General features: G+C 53.7%; 1 protein-coding gene across 1 annotated transcript; it reads right to left on the bottom strand.

Annotated features, from left to right (window-relative positions):
* Positions 1-215: 215 nt before the first annotated feature.
* On the bottom strand, positions 216-4,397 carry NPPC (natriuretic peptide C). The gene is made up of 3 exons (XM_040972458.1): positions 4,159-4,397; positions 3,507-3,811; positions 216-730 (listed from the first exon to the last, which is right to left on the bottom strand). Exons 1-2 carry the CDS (start codon positions 4,246-4,248, stop codon positions 3,527-3,529), a joined length of 375 nt encoding a protein of 124 aa, XP_040828392.1. The 5' UTR covers positions 4,249-4,397; the 3' UTR covers positions 216-730; positions 3,507-3,526.
* Between the last annotated feature and the right edge of the window lie 15,494 nt (positions 4,398-19,891).

The following is a 19,891-nucleotide window of genomic DNA, read 5'->3' on the forward strand; positions in this document are numbered from 1 at the left end:
CCCTAGAGCCCCATGCTCTGTAACTTCAGGGGGGCACACTGGCTGGGGCTTCTTATGCAGGCAGGCTGCCCAGGGGATACTGCTCCAAAAAGACACCCAAATCTGAGAACCCGCCTGTTCAGAAAGATCTTTCTAGAACCCAACGCCTTGCCTTCACCTCCCCCCACCTCAGAATAAGCCCTAAGACACAAAGGCAAAGAGGAAATAAAGACAGCTTTCAAGATGTTCGTGGAGTGACTTTTTTTCTTTTGACTTTTTTTTTTCAACTAGTTAGGACAAAAACATGACAATGATTGACTTCTTTCATTTAGTTACATAAATAAAACTTTTATAAATATCTCTTTATAAACAATATAAATAGCTTTACAACATAAATACATTTAGGCATGACATGAATGTACAAATAGCAATGTTTTACAGCTGGTTTTGTCAGTCTCTTAAAAACTGTCTCTTGTCATCCAGGTGGTGTAGGTGTGAGTTTCATGTATATAATATATATATATATAATATAATTTTTTATTTTTCATTTTCAAAAAAAATCAAACAAAATCATACTTCCCCCCTCCCCAAATAATAACAAAACAGCTGGTGTTGTGTACTCCCAGTACCAGGAAAGAAACAACAAAAAACCAAAAAGAGAAATGTGAAAGCCACATGGCATTGTAGGTGCTTCAGATGCTGCAGGCGGCGACCAAGGATGACCTCAGCTCAGGCAAGCAAGTTCCCCATCCTGAAACAGAGCAGATGCGTCACCCAGGCTACCGGGCACTTCTAGAACCTTCCTCCCTGTTCCTGCAGCAGCAGCAGCAGCCATATGAGGCTCTGCCTGGAGGCCCCCTCACGCCAGGTGTAGAGGCCTTCCATGTGCACCCTTGCCAGCCCCTCACCTCCTGCCATGCCCTTGGCCTCGCTGTCCCAGCACAGGTGGAGCCACAATGTCGCCAGGCTCCCGCCTCCCCATCTGCCTAACTACAGGCTTCAGGCTGGCGTTCCGAAAGGCCCAAGCCAGGAATGGGGGAAGTCTCCTCCCACCCTCTGCCCCACGTGCGCTTGCATGCTGGTGCCTGCCTCTGCCTTGTGTGTCTGTGGTGGCCATGGTCATGGAGGGAAGGAGACACATCCCCAGGGGGCTGTCAGAGATTATGCCTGCAGACCTCCACTTCCCACCATCTCTCAACCCTGACCTTGTCTCCCTCCACAGCCCCGGATAGCTTCCAGTGTCACATTCCTTATCCACAAACCAGGTTAATATCCACCTCTCCTTCTGTGGCTGGCTCTGGGATTTCACAGGAGCCAATATCCAGGGTGGAGCCGCCACCCAGGGAACACCACTTCCTTCCCTAGAAAGGGTATGGGCCAGGGTCCACTCTAAAATCCAAGGCAATAGTGACTCTTTCCATCCCTGGGGAAGTGCCAGCCAGGGTGGGGTTGGCAGGTCGAGTTACTGTAATAATCTCACGATGCTGGCTGTGCCTGCTCCCTGCTGATGGATGTGTGGGTATCCCAGGACCCTAAAGAGCTGATGCAGTGCCCTCCCAAAGACCAGCCAGTGCACACCCTGGGCCTGTGTGAACTCTTCCCTGCTCTGGCCATCCTGTGTGTTTAAACAGATGACAGGTGTCTGGGATGTTCCCGGAGCCTGGGGCAAAGTGTTCATGTTGGTATCGGCCACACCTACCTCTGTCATTAGCATTTTATAATCCAGACCAGCAACCATCAGCCACAGTCATTATGGTGGGACAGAAAGTCAGGTGCCCCTGCATGGAGCTGTGGCCATAATCTCAGCGTGGCGGCAAAGACAAGGACATGGCCTAGTCCACCAGGAGACCACAAGGACACACATGTCCTAGTCCTTCAGCAGCTAGGGATGCCAGCATGGATGCTGTCTGTCTTTTGTAAGAGAGTTTCTAGCCGCTGGGCAGCTGCTCTAGGCAAAGGTAGAGAGGGGCTTTGGCAGCCGAATCCTTCCTCCCCAGCAGCTGTCACCACTCACAGATGTGTGGACGCTAGACCCAGGGACATGGCACCTGGGGGGTACAGGCACACCAGGCACAGGCCCACACACGCACAGCTGCTGTTAGCTTACATCCCAAAGGCCAGACTTGGCCTCAGACCCCTGTTTCTTCACTAGCCACAAAAAAAGACAGAGGAGAGCCAAGAAGATCTCGTGTTGGGAGCCTCTGCAGGCTGGCCTCCCCATCTCCCTCCCGGGGAGGGGAGAGTTGAGATCATGGATTAAAGAGTGGAGAAGTCTGCAGCCCCGTCGGGCTTGGCTGCAGAGCGAGCGGGTCAGTTGGAGTTGGGGCAGGTGAAACAGAGACAGCTCATGAGGTTGGGCATGCAGGCTCTCCAGTCATCGGCAGGATTTTGAAGAGCCCCTTTGGGGGACACTGTGGTTCCTCAGCTGTCTTAGGTCAGCATTTGGGCCTTACGTGTCCAATACGGGAGGTAGGTAGGTACAAAAAACTCCTGTGCTGGAGTAGGACATGAGCCATGTGCACTGCTGCGCACCAGCAGAATCTTCTGGGTGGGGAGTAACTTTCCTGGGGCCTGAGTGTGGGACCTACTCACTGGAGACAAGTGTAGAAAGGGGCAGGCGTCTCCAGTGAACACAGCTGTGGGTCGGGGTCACAGGGACCCCTAGGGGCACAGGCAGGGAGCAGGGTTGGAAGGAGGCAGGGAGAGGCGGTGAACATCCTGGCAGACAGATACTGTCACCAAGAAAACAGCTGGCCAGGACTGACTGTAGGGTTTCAGAGGGTGGGGGCACTCCATTTGGAACACTTGCAGGTTGAGGTGGGGGCAAACTGTAAGGCTTATGAGATTTGCTATCTTGCTCTGCCCTGACACGGAGTCCCAAGCTCTGAGGCTGGCCCCAGGAGCCTCAAGGCTGCCACAGCGTCAGCACCCTGGATGGACCAGTTTGCCCACAGCTGGGCTTAGAGAGGGGTGAGGAGCACAGTCCCCCAAGGCAGAGGGCCAGGCTGCCACCCCTCTTGCAGGCAGGTGGCAGGGATTTCTCCAGCTCTGGGCCCTGGCAGGGACAACAGGTGTGGCTGCCCACTGCTCAGTGTGGCTGCCCACTGCTCAGTGTGGCTGGTGGCCATGCCTCTGCCCTCTGCTCCATCACCCTACTAGTGCACCTGTGGCTCAGGGGTGGGTGGGACCTCACCGAGCCTGTCTCTGCGTCCCCAGGAAGTCAGGTGCGGCCCTCCCAGCTGAGCCACTTCTGACCCTGCCCAAGCTCCCTGACCACTGCAGCCTTTCTTTCTCTCATCTGTAAATCGGGCAGGTAAGTGGGGAGGCAGCCAACAATCTACCCCACGTGGAGGCTCCCCTCCAGAGGTCGGTGCGGGGAGAGGAAGGACCCCAGAGACAGGGATAAGGAGGGGCCTCGGGTTCGTGGGGATGTGAGGGTGTGAGGGTGTGGGGGTGCGGGCTCACAGCTTGGCTTTGGAGGGTTGCACAGTGGAATGTGCGGGGTGCGCGGGGTCGGTGGTACTCACCGCCGCCAGAGGTCGCCGCACTAACATCCCAGCCCGCTCATGGAGCCGATCCGGTCCAGTTTGAGGCCAAAGCAGCCCTTGGACAAACCCTTTTTGTTGGTCCCCTTGTATTTGCGAGCGTTGGGGTTTTCGTGCAGAAGGCGGGCCCACGCTGCCCGCGACTTGGTGTCCACGCGCAGGTCCCGAAGCAGTCGCGATCGGTCGCCTTTGAGGTTGGCGCCCCCGGGAGCCTTGTCTCCCTTCTTTTGACTGCCACTTGCAGTCTGGGGCTCGGTCCCTTCCTCTCCCGGCGGGGTTCGCGGGGCCTGTCCAAGGAGAGAGTGCACCATGTGAAGGGGATGCGAGGCTGCGGTGCTGGGGGGAGACCTGGCGGAGCCTCCCAGATGCTCCCACCCGCCAGCACCGAGCCCCTGGGAGATCTCGGCACCCTCTCACCGCGGCGGGACAGCCCGGCCCGCAGCCACCTGCCACGCGGCCGTGCGCTCCCTCGGGGAGAGCCCATCCTGCAGCCTGGCCGCACCGAGTAGACACTTCGAGGATGGAGAAAGAGTTGGGGCTTTGAGGGCCACATCACGCCGGCTCCGCTAGTTCCCGCGCGCCTACTCTTCCGCCCTCCCGCCCCCAGGTCCGGAGCCCTCGCGACAGCACCCACCTTCGGTGACGCCCCCGGCTTGGCTTCAGAGGACCGGAGCGAGAGTAGCGTGAGCAGCAGGGCGCAGGCCAGCAGCTGCGAGAGGTGCATGGTGCCGGCGGGATGGAGGGATGCAGACCGGCAGCACCGAGGGCGCGCGGGGCGGACGAGCAGGCGAGTGCAGAGTGCAGAGCGGGCTGGCGCGGGTGGCCGGGAGAGCGTCGGGCCCGGGGCTACTCGGTGCCGGATGGGTGCGCTCTGAGTCCGTGGCTCGGCTCGCGCCTTTTTATAACCCAACCTGCCACTGACGTCATTCTCCCGCCCACCCGGTGGCCCCGGCCAATGGCACCGCACTCGAGGGCCGGCGGAGAGGACGGGGCGGGGGTGAGGGGCCGCGGGGGGCTCTCTTGGCCCCCATCTTTATCCCAACCCCAAGGGATCCTGCGGCTTGGCCGGCCCGCTCCGGGCTGCACTCCGAGCTGCAAAACCGCGCGCACGAGGGAACTCCAGCGGCGGAGCGCGCGCGCCCTGGCGTGCCAAGCTCCAACGCCCCGGTGGCCGGTGCCATGACGGGGTCCTCCTCAATGGACCGCGCTGCACCTGAAAGGGATCTGTATCCCTCTTAGCAGTCGCCAAGACAGGCCCAAAAGAGTTCAGTCACTTGCCCAAGGTCCCGCAGCCAGAAAGTTGGTGCCGCTTGGAAGTCCACGCAGATGCGCGTTGCTGCCAAACTCTTTTCTGGACACCTGCGGGGCGCGGGCGGGCATTGCAGCCGCACCTCTCACCTGCTCGCCAGGGCGGGAGCACAGACTGCGTCCATGCATTTAAACTGGCAAGGCGAAGGGTGGTCAGGGCGGGAGGCGCAGCGAGAGGAGAGTTTGCTCGGGGGCCGCAGGGGGGAGCGCGTCTTCCAGACAGAGCAGGGAGTACCGGAGCCTGTGGCCAGCCTGGGTGATCCAGCCCCGGACGGACAGGACCGAGGGAGGCTGAATGCTTTGGGGGCAGTGGATGCCAGCTTCACCGGATTGGCCGCACAGGGTCTGACTTGGCGGGTGCCCCACGTTTGCTCCACACGCACCTGACCCAGTCTAGATTCGCAAGGATCGGCAGTGGACATGGGCATTCTAGTTTCACGCACCTGCGGGGACTGGGCAAGGATTTTTATCCAGCTGAGTCCCAGCCTCTCTTCTTGGAGGGTGGTGATGACACGTGGGTCGCTTAGGAGCTTTTGTTCCTAAGGAGGTCCTCATGATGGCTGTAGGGACACACAGCCACTCACCACCCCCTCTCCTCCTGCTGGGTGTCTGCTGTACCGCAGGCTCTGTTCTAGGTAGTCCTGTTACTGTCCGGAAGCAGACAGCCTGGTATTCCAGGACTCGAGTGAGGTGCTAGGATCTATGAACTGGCTGCTGCTGAGCAAGTGGCAAAGAGTAGGCTGTGGGAAGACCCAGCCCAGACAAGTGCTTTTACCAGAGAAGGTCATGTGGCCCAGAGCAGTGAAAAGCAAGAATACAGTGCCCTCACATCAGGCCTTCCCCGTGGGTGACAGGGACCCAAGAGCCAAGGCCCCTGCCTGATGGCATGGGGTCTGCCCTCCAGTCAGTCTCTCTCTCTGGGTGTTCCTTCCACACCCGGAGTGGGGAGCTGTTCATCCTAGGATCCTTGCTTTAGCCTACATCAGAAGTCTCTGGGGCAGCAGAGTCTCCAGGCACCCACAGGGCACTTTTCTCAGTTTTGCTGAGTTGACTCACCACCTCCAAGAAGTCCTGCTGATTGCCTCTGCATGCCTATAGAGTGACATCACTCCCTCCAGTGAAGAGAAAGGGCAAGGAGCAGCAAGTGGGAGGAGGACAGCGGTAAGGGGAGTTACTGCTCCATGTTGCTCCTGGTATAAAGGACAATGGGGACACTGACTCTGGAAGCCAGCTCTCCAAGCTCGCAGTCCCATTGTCTAAAGCTTTGGGCAGCGGCAGGAGCTAGGCATAACGGCCAGGGAGTGGCTGGCGACATTGGTTTCCCACATCATGGTTTTCGGGTTTGAGTCCAGGCAAGGCTTCCCATTGGAGCATCCGGCTAATGCTTGAGGCCACAGGTGACGGCCCCAGCACTTGGGTCCCTGTCACCCACGGGGAAGGCCTGGATGGAGTGCCCAGCCCCAGCTGTTGTCCAGTGGCAGATAAAAGATCGCTGTCTCTGCTTTTGAAACAAAAAAGAAAATAAGTGACCATCTAGTGTAAAGGGGGTGAAATCCCCCTTATGACGGGCAGGCAGAGGCTGCGGTGCTCATGGCCCGCAGCACAAGCTGCCACCTCCCATCTGTGTCCTTGCATGCTCTGCCAATGGCTGGTGGCTGAATAGGTCTTCCCTGTCCTTCAGCTTCGAGGATAACTTAGGGCCAGCCCTCTGCAGTCTCTGTCAGGCCCCCTCCCCCAGCACGAGGCTGAGGTCACTTGGGGTAGCACTGATTCTGTGGCTCTCCTGGTGGCTGGGTGGGTAGGAGGCTGCAGTGGGCTGGGGACTTCCGCCGGGAGGGCAGAAAGCAGCCTGCCTTGAGGAGGGAATCTGACTTCTTGCTGTGTAGATTCTCCCAGCTGGGGCTGAATCTGAGGCTGGGGCCTTCTGTCTGTCTCCCCTGGGGCCTCTGCTGCTCTTGGAGCCTGCAGACAGACACAGGCTGGGGGGCTAGCAGGGCAGGCTTCCTGGAAACAGGGAGGTGTGCACTGAGCTGGGGGTCTCAGGGAGAGAAGGAGCCAGCAAGTCACTGTGGGCAAACGGGGTGCCAAGCAAGGAGAGGCCCAGCCATGGGCTGCAGATCCCCACGTGATCAGACTTGGGCAAGGCAGGGGCATCCAGCGGGGGGCCCGAGTGGGCAAGCTTGGGAGATGGCACATGTGAGGACTGTCCAGTCCCAGAAGCCAGTGTGTCAGAGCAGGGAGGGCGTGTTCTGGGTGAGCCAGGGCTGGGAGGCTTGAGGAAGACCTGACGGATGAGGGCCGGGGGAGTGGTGATGGCGTGTGTGTGTGTGTGTGTGTGTGAGCACACGTGTGCCTGCAGAAGAGGGGTGGAGGCAGTGACAGATGGACGGGCCACGCTACCGGCGATGGAGGACTGGAGAGCTGGGACCCCCAACTCCTCCCGGTTCTTTGGCATACCTTTTCACTCTTTTATGCCTCCCAGAGGGCAAGGGGAGGGTCTTACACCTGCCCCAGAGACAGCTGCTGCTCCAGTGGCAGGAAAGAGACGGTGGGAGATGAGAGGGGAGTCTCGTCAGGCTGTCTGGGGTGACAAAGGTGCTCAGGGGCTTCTGGGAGGCTGTCCAAGGGGTGATGGTTGGGGCTGAGCCCCAAAGCCCCTCCCAAGGAACCGGGCACAAGCTCTGGTGGAGCAGCGCCCCCTTCTGGAGGCGGCAGGCAGATTCTCAGGCGCGCACGGAGGCTGGGGAGGATGGCTGCGCCCATCTGTTCCCTCTGCAATTATTTCATCCTAGGGCCCCCTTCCAGCTGCATAACTTCGCAAGAGGACACCAAACAGGCCGCTGGAGGGGAGGCGGGGCAGGGAAATCACAGCAGGACGCGGGCCAAGCCCCGTCTGTGGGCAGCCTTCAGTCTCCTCCACCTGGAACTGAACTAATGCCACTGTGGGGCAGAGTGGATGAGCACGCCGGTCCTCCTGCACATGCAGGGCCCCGCCTTGGTTTGGGAGCGGGAGGACGAGCAAGCGTCATGCGTCCCTTGCCGGCCAAGGTAGCCTCGCGGTGCCACAAGTCTTTGACCCCGGGACACCCCACCTGATGAGGCTGCTGCCCTGCCTCCCCTTTCCCAGGAGCCCTGCCAGCACCTGCTCCAGATGGCTTCCAGTCCCGCTGTGGGCTGCAGGCTGATGACGTCAGAATTAATCCCTCCTCCCTTTTCTCCCATTCCTTGTCAAAAAGAAGAGAGAGGCTCAGTTCTCCACCCAGCTGGGGGAACAGCTGCCGCCTGGGGATCTGTCACCATGCAGGTGAAGAGGTGCGGCGTGGAGGGCGCGCAGAAAGCGAAGTCCACACCCCAACCTTAGCGCGGAGCCTATGCCAGATGTTGGCCCAGGGAACCAATCCACCGCCAGGCGTGGTGCCCCGGGGACGAGGGCCTGCCTGGGCTGGGCTCTGGGGAGATGCGGTCATGGAAAGCTTTGCCAAGCATGAGCTACTCCTTCGCGGCTCCGGGGGTCCCCATAGCCAGCTCACCTCCTTGGCTCGCACCCAGAGAAGCATGACCCGTTGTCCCATCTTGGAGACTTCGTGCCAGCTTTGAAGCAGGTGGCAGGCTTTCAGGAGGAGGGCACCCCTCCCGAGGATAGAAGGGACCCCAAGTGTCTTGCAGAAATGACCAGAAAACACAAGAGAGGAGACAGGACCAAACTTGATGCTGATGAGGGAATGTAGTTGGTGTGATCTGGGCTCCTCAGGGATTGACAAAACCTTCCAGCCCAGAGCCCAGGCACTGTTTGGAACACCACCAGCCTGCCCAGTGAGCCATTGGGGGATATTGCGGGCCAAACCTGTCTCACCCCCAGGGTTGCCCAGGAGGGTCCCCATTTCCCAGTATGGGCGTGGTGAGGAGAGAGGTCCCTTCTCCGGCCTGCTAGGGAGATGCTGTCAGAGTCCAGCCCAGCTTTAGGTTGAGGTGGGTTGATTAGAGATGGTGGTCTCCGGGGGCTGGGAGGAGAGGAGGGGACTGTGTATGGAGTGGGCAAGTGTCTGGGATTGTTTGATGCCCGGCATCTCAGACCCCTAGGAAAGCAGAAATGCCAAGGGCTTGTCCTCCCGGGCACCCTCACTGCCAGCACACGGTGTGACTAGACTGCCCCACCCAGGCTTCGGAGCAGGTGTCCTTGTGCCCTAGACACTAGGTCCACGGAGGATGCTCCTGGCCGTGCTGCAGGGTGGCCGTGGCGTCCACTGGGGGCAGTGATAGATGCAAAGGCAGGAGACAGTCTGTAGCAAATGCAAAAATAGGGGCTCCAGAAGTTCCCCTGGGAGAATAGTAAAAGCAAGCCACCAGGATGGCATTTAATGATCAAGTTCTGGTTGGTTGAGTTAAAGCAAACCTACAGGTAGGTGGCCAAGCCAGGAAGGGCTGAAGGTCTGCCTGCTGGGCTAAGAGCTGGGCACTGGTTTCAGGGGACGGTGCCTGGATGAGGACCCCTCTCCCTCCTGTGTCCCCAAGGAATTGAGGGCTCAGAGGGGGTTCTGTGTTGCATCAAATGCTGGCTGCTGTATCCTGCTTGGCCCCTGGTCTGCCACCTTCTTGTACACGGCTCACCACCACAACTCCTCCTCTCCCATCTGCCATGGCAGCAGGGTGCAGTGTGCGTGTGTCTCACAGGGTCTTTACCGAGACCCTCCTGGGAAGACAGGCTACTTAGGGACCTGTGATTTGGGCCAAGCTTGGTCCTCACAGGTGGCACCCCAAATTAGACACTGACATTCTTGGCGCCCCCAACCGCCTTCTTTCTCCACTTCTGTCAGCTTCTGGGGGACCCCTCTGTCTCTTTGGATAGCCCCACCCACCCCTCTCCCCATGATCTGCTGCTGAGTTTGGGGGTTCCTCAAACACAGAGTGACTGAAGGTCAAGACTGCAGCAGTGGGGTGGCACTGGCAAATCAATCAGCTGTCCATTTTTCAGATGGGATCATGGATACTCCACTGGGCTCCACTCTCTGCTCTCAGCCACACGCATGCACACATGTGGCTCAGCTGCCCAGGCCTAGTAGGCAAGCTGGCTGGAGCCCCAGGACGGTGAGTGGCCCGCTTCCCCGCTACAACATGTGCTGGGAGAACAGCTGTCTCCACGCTACACCCAGCAGCTCCCGTGGGAACGTGGTGTGTGGCTTGGCAGACACACAGACATGGCTCTGCCATCACCTGTGGCTGTCTTCCGGCAAAGAGGCCCTCACACTTCTGGGACCTTCGTTGTATCTGCCAGTGGCCACTTTTCTAGGACGTCCCTGTTTCTTTGCCCATTCTTTCTTTAATTTCTGGGAGGTCTGGCAGGGACCACACCAGTGGGGAATGCCATGGCCCTACAGTTTGTGGGGAGGCAGGGCTCCAGAGCCAGGAAGGTCCTTGGTGGCCAGGGTAGTATCGGGGTGTGTGTGTGGGGTGAGCTGGGCTGCGATTCTGGGACTGCATGGTTGGGGGATGCCCTCTGGTCCTTGTGAGCAGGCCCCAAGGGACTCGCTGGAGACACTGCATGTGGGATGCACATGGCAGCTTCATTGCACCTGCAGGACTGTCCTGTGCGCCAGGCAGCCCAGGGCCCTGTGGGTAGCAGGTGATGGTGGTGGGGAAACCTGTGCTTGGCAACTTCTCTGAGAGGCATTCTTCTAGAAGCGGGGCTCAGGGTCACTGCTGCTCTTGACTGGGATGCCACAGTCGGGGGCCTGGAGCTGGGATGGTAGCCACTTTTCCCAGTGGCTGGGCTGGATCTGGGCTAAGGGCAGCTGGGCTAAGGTAACTCTCCCAGGATGCAGTCCGAATTCATACAATTCTCCAGTCTTCAAGGAGCTACCCAGGCAAAGCCTGGGTGGTGCCTGGAGGCTGGGAAACGAGCTGCCCCTGGCAGTTGTCTGACCCCAGCAAGAGGCCTTGCCCAGTCTCAATGAGCTCATGGGCATGGGCACAGAGCTGGGTGGTGATAGGAAAGGAATGGCAAGTGTCCGCTGGGGATCCGGGGCTATGGGCTTTTCACATGAGCTCATTGCCATTAGATGCGCCCAGGCGATGCCAGGCCAGGAGCCCGGGCAGCTGCTCCTGTGGCAGGAGCGGTCCTCCTGCTGGGCTGGCGGCCTTGGCCTGGCACATACCTTTCCTCTTGCTTGGAGCCCTCAGGCTGAGCTTTGCAGGGGGTGGGGAACGTGGAGTAGTCACGGAATGTTTTGTGTGAGATAAACAGAAGCATCAAAGGAACAACAGAACCCCGGGTAGCGCCATCTGGAGAACACGGCTGCCCTGCGTGCTGCCGTCCTGAGTTTTCATACCCTCCAGCAACTTCGGTGCCTATTTGGAGTCCAAGGACATGTGATGGCCTGTGATCAGTTTGTCCATGTCACCCTGGTTGGTCTCAGCTTCCTCCTGGATTTGCAGAGTCTGCCACATAGCGGTTCACAGTCAGGAAATTGGGCTGTTTTTAGTGTCATGTGCTCAACAATGACGCAGGCAAAGATACCGCATACAGACTGTTGTTCTCCTTGTCCATCTCGCCTGTCCACTCCCCTTCTACCCCTTCCCCTCCACTTCCTTCCCCTGCTCCTCCAAACCATCGCCTTCCCACTCAATCAGGGGCATGGCTGGCCTGGTGGATTTCATGGCATGAAAATTCTGTGCTTTGGTGGCTCCTTATCAATGCTGTACCTGTGGTTGTGACCGGACCTGCATTTAGCGCTCTGCTTCCTGACTCGCCTCGCAGTACCCCATCTGCCTGTACTCACCAGAGACCTTCAGAGAAACCCTACATGGCCTACCTCTAATATCCAAGTTTTTAAAAATCAGATTCCTGAATATGTTGATGCTATTATTCCTCAACTGCTTTCTCAGGCCACAAGCAGGGAGCTGGATGGGAAGTGGAGCAGCCAGGACATGAACTGGCGCCTAAATGGGATCCCAGTGCATGCAAGGTGAGGACTTCAGCCACTAGACTACCATGCTGGGCTCTGCTTTTTTATTCCTTAATAGTAATTTATTTTTATTGGAAAGGTAGATTTCTGGCGAGAAAAAGAGACACAGAGAAAGATCTTTCATCCGCTGGTTCAATACCCAAGTGGCTGTGATGACTGGAGCTGAGTCAATCCAAAGCCAGGAGTCAGGAGCTTCTTGCAGGTCTCCCACACAGGTGCAGGGTCCCAAGGCATTGGGCTGTCCTTTACTGTTTTCCCAGTCCACAAGCAGCGAGCTGGATGGGAAGTGGAGCAGCTGGGATTAGGTCTGGTGTCCATATGGAATGTCAGTGCATGCAAAGCAAGGATTTTAGCCATTAGGCTATTGCATCAGGCCCAGATATTTCCATATTTTAAAAACATTTTGTATATAAGGTCTTAAGAGTTCATGGGAAAAATGGGATTATGGGGACCTTTGTCGTAGCAATGGCTAAAGTTATCACCTTGCACACTGGATCCTAAATGGGTGCCATTTCGTGTCCCAGCTGCTCCACTTCCCATCCAGCTCCCTGCCTGTGGCCTGGGAAAGCAGTCAAGGACAGCCCAAAGCCCTGGAACTCTGCACCCGCGTGGAAGACCTGCAAGAAGCTCCTGGCTGCTGTCTTCAGATCAGCTCAGCACCGTCCATTGCAGTGTGAAACAATGGATGGAAGATCTTTGCCTCTCTTTGTAAATCTCACTTTTCTATAAAAATAAATTTAAAAATTTTAAATATGCAGCATTTTTGAAACCCTTCCGCAGTGTTTTCTTAAGCCTCATTTTCCAGCAACTTTTTGAAAACCCACTCCTACATCTGGTCTGTGCTGTTGACACCAAAATAAACTCACCTTTCTGTTTCAATTCCATGAACATTTTGAAGCTCCCTAGATTCCCCCGCGCCTCATGTCACAGCTCCCTGTACTTCTCTTTGATTAGACACATGTGCAACCTTGAACTTGACACGGGTCTTTCCTTTATACCTGGAGGGCAAGGATTTGGTCCCTTTGGCTCCCTCACCTCCTTACTCTGGTGCCCGGAGCCCAGCCTGGAAAGCTCATTGCAGAGGCTCAAGGTGCGCCTATGAGTCTTGTTCATTGTGCATTTTCATCTCCGCTGAACAGCTGGGAGAGGGAGTCCGGGCATCTTAAAGACCTGACGAAGCAGCTCAGGTGAGCGGGGGCACAGGGGCCGTCTGCTCGGAGGCCCTCGTCTCGTTCTGGCACCAGCCGCGCAACTGCCGGCTGAGCATGCACTTCTGCACGGCTCTGTTGTGGTTTTATGTTTCAATGGTTGCCTGAGTGTGTATGCCTGTGTGTGTTTAACTTGTCTGGAATATTCTGCGGTACCTGATGAGTACAGATCTGCTGTTCAAGGTCTTGAGGATCCGTTTCCCACATGAATGTAGCGATCAAGATTTCTCTCACTGGTTTATTTTCACTTGATCCGTGCTCAAGTGATGGTGCTTACCCCTGCCCCGCCGCAGAGTTGTGAAAACTGCTGTGTATGTTGGGGGGAAATTCCAGTGTCCCCCGATTTCACCGTGGAAACATGCCTGAGTAGTCCCCTCCCCCCATAAGAATACTATGATGACTTTATAAACTTGTATAAAGTTCAGAAAAATTAAAATTAGTTGTATTAGTTGTCCAATCCAACACCAACCAGTTTTACTTGTATTTTCATCTAAACTCTTCTTGCATTGTGGTCAGAGGATATCCGTAATATTGATGGATCTGAACCCTACTGAGGTCTCCTTTGGATGTTAAGTCCCTGGCTTGGTCAATGACAAACACAGCTGCAGTGACCGGCGATTTTAGCAGGTGTATAACCCGGACGGGCCTTCTGCGAGGCCTGTGGGGAAAGGTTCTGGGCTGCGCAGCTGAGGGTTGGGTGGATTGGGCCCGGCTGTGTGGGAGGCGGAGGCCGGCGTTAGCTCCGGAAGGGGCGCGGAGTGGTCTCTGGCCAAGTGGAAGCCGATGGGCCAGGGTGAAGTTGGCGTTTGTGCAGTGGATGTCCTACGGCCTTCTCTGGGGTCGTGGGGTGCTCGCCTTCCCGGGTCAAGTCCCGCGGCATCTTGCAGTGTCTTGATGCTGTTAGATGGGGGTGTTTTGGATGGAGGGAGTCGCTGCGGCCTCCCTGTAGGCCAGGTTGGGGTTGGGGATTCTGCCTAAGCAGATGCCTGGCACTGGCAGGGAGGCCCTTTTCGCCAACCCTCCCCAAGCCTGCATGTCCCAGCTTGTTTATCTCGGCTCTGGGAAAGGAGTGGAGCAGGTGTCAACCTGCAGTCCTGCTAATGGGACAAGGGGCCTTAACTAGCGTCTTAACAGCTAGGCCAGCCTGTGTGTGCCTGTAGGATTTTCTTCTGTTTTTAATCTTTTGCTTATCGGTGAGGTTGAATACTTTTTCATGGGGTGGCCATTTGCAAATCTCAGTCAGCTATCACTTTATATCCATCACCCATGTATCCCCTGGAGTCTCTCCTTTTTTCCCTAATTTGCAAAAGTTGTTCATAAATCAGGAATATTCTCCCCTGGCTTCCTATAGGCTGAAATGCCATTTCTCGGTGTCTGCTTAGACTTTCAAACATATGTACCATGTGAAAATTCAACTTTTTTTTTATATCTTCAAACTCATTAAGTGTAGTTTTGGTGTTATTTTTAGGAAGGGATCCCCTCACCTCCCAAGACTAAGTAAACATTCACTTGTTTTTTTTTTCCCCTAGGACTTTTATTGAGATTTGTGTGTATGCATTCTTTATTTCAGTCCATCTGGAATTCATTAAGGTGTGAGGTAGGGATCCAGCTTTATTTTTTAACATGGAAAAACTTAAAGCAGGTGTTGCCACTCCCCAACCACAATCATTCCAAAAAGAAAAATATCGCTAGAAATAGAAGGCATTTCATTTTCCTGAAACCTCGAGAGCTGTAGTAACTGATGAAATATGCTTTCAGTCATTAAATGTTCAGTTATTTGACCTTGTAAAATAACCTGCAGTTATTATACCTTGTTGTATAACAGTGGATCTGCTATCAGTCCAGAAGGTTCTATTCAGGAAGATGAGGGTTTGCTCAGAGCCAAGGCGCATGTGGAGGAAATAAGGAGTATTGCTATGAGGTCTGAAGTTTCCTTTTGGAGTGACGGAAATATCCTTAACTTGACTGTGGTGGTGGTTGCACAGGCCTGTGAATATGCTAAAGCAACTGGAGACTTGTGCTTTCAGTGGGCGAGCTGGATGGTGGGTATGTATGCATGTGAATTGCATCACCCTGAAGCTGGTGTTTACTTTTCAAAAGGTATTTTTATACAAAAAGAAAAAAAAATTAAATGGCTGGTGCTCAGCCACCTTTTCCTGGCAATGTTTAAAGATTGACCTTCATGATGAATACTTACTGAGCCCCTACAGCTCATAGCAGCAAATCCGGCTGGCACGGCTTCTGCAGGTGGAGTTCAAAGGAGTGGGAGTCCAATGCATCTGAAGCAATTTAGTAAGAAAGTAGTGCCATATCCGGTGTCCCTCTTTGTAATCCAAATAGCTCAGACCAGGGACGCGTGCTGGTTAAGGTATAAACACAGACTCAGCCATGGGACCAGGCTCTTCTAAACACAGGGGACACACTGGTTCTAGCCCCAGGGCCGAGGGGAGGCTGTGGCCACTGCGGTACACAGCCTCGTGTACCTGATGGGATCTTCAAAACATGATCAACACAAGAGGAATTTGAAGGGACAGGTGACATTTTCTGCTGCTATAACGGGGGACCACACACCAGGTGACTTCTAAACAGTGGTAGTGCATTTTGCTCGTGGTACTGAAGGGTGGGAGGTCTGGGATGAAGGGTTTTCTGCCTGGATCATCACACAGTGAGCAGGTGCGGGAGGAGAGCCAGAGGGATGGAGAGAGAACACAGTTAGTTACATGTCGTCCTCCCTTTTAAAGATGTATTTATTTTCATTGAAGAGGCAAATTTATAGAGAGAAGGAGAGACAGAAAGATCTTCCATCCACTGGTTCACTCCCCAGGTGGCCACAATGACCAGAAATGAGCTGATCCAAAGCCAGGAGCTTCTTCTGGGTCTCCCACAGGGACGCAGGGTCCTAAGGCTTCAGGCCATCCTCAACTGCTTCCCCAGGCCACAAGCAGGAAGCTGGATGGGAAGTGGAGCAATTGGGACATGAACCTACGCCCCCTGTAGGATCCTATCTCAGGCAAGGTGAAGATTTAGCTAGCAGGCTATCGGGCCAGACCCCTACATACCCTTTTATAATTGAGATTAATCCTTTCCATGTGCAAGTGACACTTCCCAGCAAATGCCACCTCCCAACTCTGTTGCCTCAGGGAGAGAGCTCAGGGAGTTGAGCTCTACTCTGCAACACTGAGGCACAAGGAATGGCGCATGTAAGAAAATCAGATTGAAGCTAGCTCAGCCTTTGTCCTCTTCTCAGTTTGTGGTCCTGGGATCACCCGTGAGTCCTAGGATGTGTGGGAGCATGGTGAAGTCAGGATCCAAGGAGCATCCAAACTCTCCAGAAAGTCACGTGGCAGCTACTTGATGCCTCAGATGACGTTTCTTCCCAAGACAGAGAAAGCAATAATGAGTGTGAGCTGCTCGGGCAGATGGGTCAGTTTCACATGCTGTGTTCTGTCTCTCACAGCGTTGGCCTTCTGCTGGTCTGGGCTAACTGGGGGCTGTCAGTGGGCACAGCACATCTACTCAGAGGAGAATCTGTTTAATTTACTCTCCATCTGTTGATAAGAGGTGTGAGAACGCACGGTTTCCCTCCAGGCATGCCTGGATGAACTTTGAGAAATTCTTGCAGGCACGAGGTTCCTGACAGGTGCAAGCTTTGCTCATCTGCTGGTCTACTCAGAGCTGCCACCCCACGATTGTACCCCAAAGGCAGCTGGCAGCTGGGATGGTTTTGCCAAGGGGGCATGTATATTTTTGGGGAAGTGTGATGGGAAGAGAGGGTGCATTCTTAGGACAGAGCTGTGGCACCATCACCCAGTTGCCTTTAGGGCTGCTTCGTTACTCAGATTCCTGTCTTCCACCAAAGCACCGCCTTGCCCCCAGGTTGGTACCACAGACTTCTTTCAAGTACCATCAGTTGACTGAACACAGTGACTTGCAAAGAATTGTTCATTAAGAGTGATCTATTTCTTGGAAGAGTAATCTATTTTTTTAAAAAGATTTATTTATTTATTTCAAAGGTAGAGTTGTTTTGAGGTAGGCAGCTAGTTCAGGGTCACGAGCTTGGAAGCCACTCTCCTTACCACCATCTAGGTGTTGCCTCCTGTCCACCTGTGATGCCCACCTAGCACCACCTGGGAATGCATTGTTGTGGAACCATTCCCCTTGCAAACCCTATAAAGGCCCATGATAGGGAGGGGCTTATTCCCTTGGTTGTGTGCTTCCATTGCTCTGGCACTCCGACTCTTGGCCTCCCTGTACCTGCTTGCTCTCCACAGACAGACTCTGAGGACAGGTAGGCCCTGAGCATGGCCCCTGTGTGTCTGCATTCCCCACCCTCTGTTCCCTCTGCTCACTGCTTGGATGAGTCAGTGAGGATTTTAATGCTAAGATGCTTTGTATTTCTAATTCGTGTACTTGGGAGTTCCAGGAGAGGTGAGGCCCAGCAGTGATGGAATGTGGGCAGAGAAGCCAGAGAAAGGAATATCTGCAGCTTTGCAAGTGTGTCCAGGTTATTCATCACATGTCTCTTAGGACAACTTGTATTGCTGGGGAATCTGGGACATAGGTCTTCAGCTTAATGGATGGACTTCAGGGTAATGACCATTTGTTCCTCTGGGGTTTCCATCGACTTGATTGCCATATGGACTTGTGATTTGCTGTTTTCTAGTGGGCCCTGTTATCACCAAGCTTGGTAATAAAGACTCCTTAATAAACCTTAGACTTGACTGGCATGACCTTGCTCGCACTCACAACAAAGTATCAGAGAAGAAGACAAGCAAGGGAGAGAGTGCTTCCATTTGCTGGTTCACTCCCCAGATGACTCCAGCAGTTGGAGCTGAGTGATGATGAAGCCAGGGGCCAGGAGTCAGGAACTCTCATTAGGGTCTCATGGGTGGCAGGAACTCAAGCGCCTAGGTGGCTCTGCAGGTGCATTGGCAGAGTGGCTGGAGACTGGAGCTGGCACTCTGACACGGCAGACAGGGGTTCCGAGCAGAAGCTTACCCCACTCTGTCACGGTGTCAGGCCCTAAGCTGGGTCTCTCGGAGTGGGTGGGGGCCTCGCGGTTAGAATGCTCACACCCCACCTTGCCGTACCTGGGCTCCACTCCCAGCTCCCCCCGAGAGGCAGTACACAATTGCTCAAGGTCTCCTGCAAAAGAGATTGGGGTCTTAGATTGAGTTCTGGGTTTGTGGCTTTGGCCCAATCCCGCCCCAAAATAAAAATAAAAAATAGTACGCAGTACTGGAAAAAAAAGAATAAAATGAACATAGAAAAGTAGAAAGTCTTACACATTTAAAACATTTAAATTTTAAAACAATATTATCTTTGTAAGTAGGTAGGGCATGACTATATTTACCTCATAAAATGAACTGGAGTTTGTTGATTGGTTTGATACTGAAAATTGTTAATGACAATACTTTCAAATCTAAATGCATTTTCCTAAAAAAACTTATTCATTCTTCAAATCTTTACCAGAAAAGTTTTATATTTCTTTCTCAAACTTTCCCTTTTACCAATCTTTCCTGGTTCCATTTTTTCCTTCTTGTGTTACTTTTATCTGAAATTATGTAGTTCCTTTTTTTAATGCTTGAAATTGAATGGTTCTTAATAATTGAAAATGTTTTACTTACATAGTTTCTTTGTTTTTCTTGAGTGTTTATTGATTACATTAGTCGTTCATTAATGTTAATTTTTATCTATTCAACAAATTAATAATGTTCTCTAATTTTATATATCTTTTGTTACATCTTTTAAAATATTTAGATATATACTTGTAACTTTTTCTATAAGATGCATACATATATTTTGATATTTCCTTTTTAGTTTGAATTTTTAAAAAAGATTTATTTATTTTTATTGGAAAAGTGGGTATACAGAGAGGAGGAGAGACAGAGAGGAAGATCCTCCATCCTATGGTTCACTCCTCAAACAGCCGCAACAGCTGGAACTGAGCCAATCTGAAGCCAGGAGCCTCTTTCGGTCTCCCGTTTGGTGCAGGGTCCCAAAGCCTTGGGCCATACTGGACTGCTTTCCCAGGCCACAAGCAGGGAGCTGCATGGGAAGCGGGGCCACTGGGACCAGAACCGGTGCTCATATGGGATCCCGGCACATTCAAGGTGAGGAGTTTAACCGTTACTCTATCACACCTGGCTCTATTTTGAATTTTATGCTACAATTCCATAGGGTCTGGGATTTCCCTACCCTCTCCCTAAATTCCACATCCTGACTGATTTTCCCCTTATAATTACAATAGTATAGTCCTTCATAAGTAGAAGTCCATCAGTCTGTTGTTTTAAGTGTGTCCTGACACTGCTGGTACAGACAATGTCAGACAGTCCAGCATTGTATTGTCAAGATATATCCAACAGTTTCATTGGGAGTCCATGTTTGATTTGGAAGTAGAGATGTATATGCAAGATATATTATTTTTAATAAGATATAAAGTTCCTCCAGTGCAGTGTAACTGTGTGTTTGCTATTTTTTTGTTTGTTTGAAAAATAATCTGCCCATGTTCACTGTTGCCTTTTCAATCTTAGTTTTCCACGACAGAATATTTCTTCTGCTCTTGTCTGACCATGCGTGTATTTAGGTATACTGGCTTTCTCTCTGATTTGACCATATCTCAGTCTGAAAGAGAACGTGTTAGATCTCTTGGTACCCACTGAGAGCATCTTTGTCTTCAAAACCGTAGTGTATTTCTGTAGCAATGTCAGGTGCAGAGGTGACTACAGTCAGATTCCCCCCCACTCTCCCGTTCAGACAAAGGGAGTGAGGCTGGGGCTCCTGCTTGAAGCAGGGCAGTCTGCTTAGGGCCAGTGAGTGGGTGTTCCTGAGTCTTTATCCTTACCTCCAGCCTTCCCCTCCCCTCCTCTCCAAGCCATGGGTCAGCCTC

Source organism: Ochotona curzoniae, unplaced genomic scaffold (genome assembly GCF_017591425.1).
Source record: "Ochotona curzoniae isolate NIBS_2020 unplaced genomic scaffold, NIBS_Ocur_1.0 contig_2294, whole genome shotgun sequence".
Classification (NCBI taxonomy): domain Eukaryota; kingdom Metazoa; phylum Chordata; class Mammalia; order Lagomorpha; family Ochotonidae; genus Ochotona; species Ochotona curzoniae.

What these genes read in the sequence shown, in the direction of transcription:
- NPPC (XM_040972458.1), bottom strand. Translation starts at nt 4,248, where the DNA reads ATGCACCTCTCGCAGCTGCTGGCCTGCGCCCTGCTGCTCACGCTACTC. An exon ending in AGCCGGGGGCGTCACCGAAG is followed by an intron (nt 3,812 to 4,158) that starts GTGGGTGCTGTC and finishes CTCCTTGGACAG; the next exon opens with GCCCCGCGAACCCCGCCGGG.